Below are 2,096 nucleotides of genomic sequence, written 5' to 3'. Positions count from 1 at the left end.
AAAAAAATTCTGCTTTGTGGGAATGTAAAAGATTATGAAAATAAACTGGACAAAGAAAACTTTTAAATAAAAAACAAAAAATAATCATGTCATCATGCCAGTTTTACTCCTTAAAAATGCTAGAAAACTCAATTCATTGTCTTTTGCACAAAATATCCCCAAAATATTATGCATACTACAAAAGTCGTGGAGACTATGAGGGAACAATGATAACAGAATGCAAAAAGTATATTTAAGTTTTAAAATTATGGAAAGAATTTCTTTGTAGATGTACATCTATAATTATAAGAGAAGCAAAACTGCCGGAAACTTTATTTTATAGGACAAATGAAGAATGAAGAGAAATATAGGAGAATGTTGGCAGAAACAGTGTGTTGTGAAATAGGACTATCAGAATAATCTTCACTACATGCAGAAGTATTTGCAGCATTCTATTCTGTATGGCTGAGACGTTCCTAAAACATTAATGAGATGGGAAGCTCAGGGAGGCCCCCACTCTTCACTAGGAGAGCTACCAAAAGGAGACAGCTACTTCAAAGGGACAGAATTTACTGTACATAAAGTAATGCTTTTTACATAATATGGTCGTTATCTTTTATGTTCATAGAAAAGTCTGAGACGCGAAGAAAATCCAAATAGTAAGTCTGAATGATAAAAGTTGTGTATATTGTCTCAGGCTGTTTTGTCATGTAGTTTAAGTCTTTGTCTCACTTGAAGCAGGAGAAAACCTCCATATTTTATTTTCCTGTGAGTTCATCACTGCCTCACTGTAGTGCTGGACTACCAAGTTAACTAACTCTTTTTGATTTCTTTATTCCTTTGCTTTTACAGAATCGCATCTCTTCTTGTTTAAATGTGTCAGCTGAGTATATGACATCACCTTTTTTTTTGAAGTTTCTGAATTTTTAACTAAGACAAGTTGTTTCCTTTGCTTTCTCTCACAGGAAGTTGATGGCAATAAAGTTATGTCTTCGTTTGCCCCACACAACTCATCTACCTCACCTCAGAAGGCAGAAGAAGGTGGGCGACAAAGTGGCGAGTCCTTGTCTAGTACGGCCCTGGGGACCCCTGAGCGACGCAAGGGCAGCTTAGCTGATGTTGTTGACACCTTGAAGCAGAGGAAAATGGAGGAGCTCATCAAAAATGAGCCAGAAGGTAAAAGCTGGAAAGGGAAGCAAAGTTATTACTGTGTCCGGAGTTTTAGAGTCTGCTTTTAACTTCTAGTTCTGCTTTGTAATTTATACCCTTAAAGTTGAATTGGCTAAAACACAAATCTAACACTATGAAGATAGCATTTTTTTCTTCTCTCAGAAACACTTAAATAGGTCTCATTGGATTTTAAATCAAAAATTCGTGTGGTGATATCTTCCTTCTTTTCACACACGAGTAAGTTATGGTTTGAATGAAGCTGAAAGATTCAGGAACAGAATGATGGCAGAGCTCAGAACAGTTACCTACTGCAGTCTGATGTGTTGTCTCCAGTAAGTTTTTCCCAAGGACTACTTTGGAATTTTCTTATATTTCATAATCTTTATATTACATCTTATCATGCTTAGCTCTATTTCTTGTATTAGTCTAAAATTACTAAGGTTAGAGAACTGTTACTTACTTACAATTAGTGATTATCTAATGCTATTACATGTACGTAACTTCTCCTTGGTTAAAATTCCAGGAAATCTTTGAAGACTTCATTTCTAAATCACTTTGGTAGTTGCATATAGTAGCATGAAAGGATATCCACATGGGCCTATTTTATTTTATTTATATTTTTTAAATTTAATTTTATTTTATTGTGAAGAATAAAAACAGAAGCAAAACAAATAGAAAAAAATGACAGAAAAAGGTACCATACAACAATCCGTGTGTTACAGATTTTTGAAACAGGAATAGCTAATTAATAATGGTTATAAAATTACCTAGTTTTAACATCAAATGTGTTGCTCAGATTAACAAATATAGTTATGCAAGATTGGACAAATAATTGAATATTAATGCTTTCAAGAAACCTTTGTTACTAAGATTGCAGATACAGGCATACAGTTACTCAAGGTGAAAATTCTAAACATTAACTGCAATTTTCAAAAAACTGATGGAAA

General features: G+C 33.6%; 1 protein-coding gene across 1 annotated transcript in view; it reads left to right on the top strand.

The window, feature by feature from the left end:
* The window catches only part of Sox5 (SRY-box 5), a 419,324-nt gene that overhangs the window by 100,341 nt on the left and 316,887 nt on the right, over positions 1 to 2,096 (top strand). The window contains exon 3 of the mRNA XM_004634556.2: positions 945 to 1,155. Coding sequence (XP_004634613.1) covers positions 945 to 1,155 — 211 coding nt within the window. The remainder of the gene's footprint in view (positions 1 to 944; positions 1,156 to 2,096) is intronic.

Source organism: Octodon degus, unplaced genomic scaffold (genome assembly GCF_000260255.1).
Source record: "Octodon degus isolate 3935 unplaced genomic scaffold, OctDeg1.0 scaffold00064, whole genome shotgun sequence".
NCBI classification, from domain to species: domain Eukaryota; kingdom Metazoa; phylum Chordata; class Mammalia; order Rodentia; family Octodontidae; genus Octodon; species Octodon degus.
This window is presented reverse-complemented; position numbering and strand designations above follow the sequence as displayed.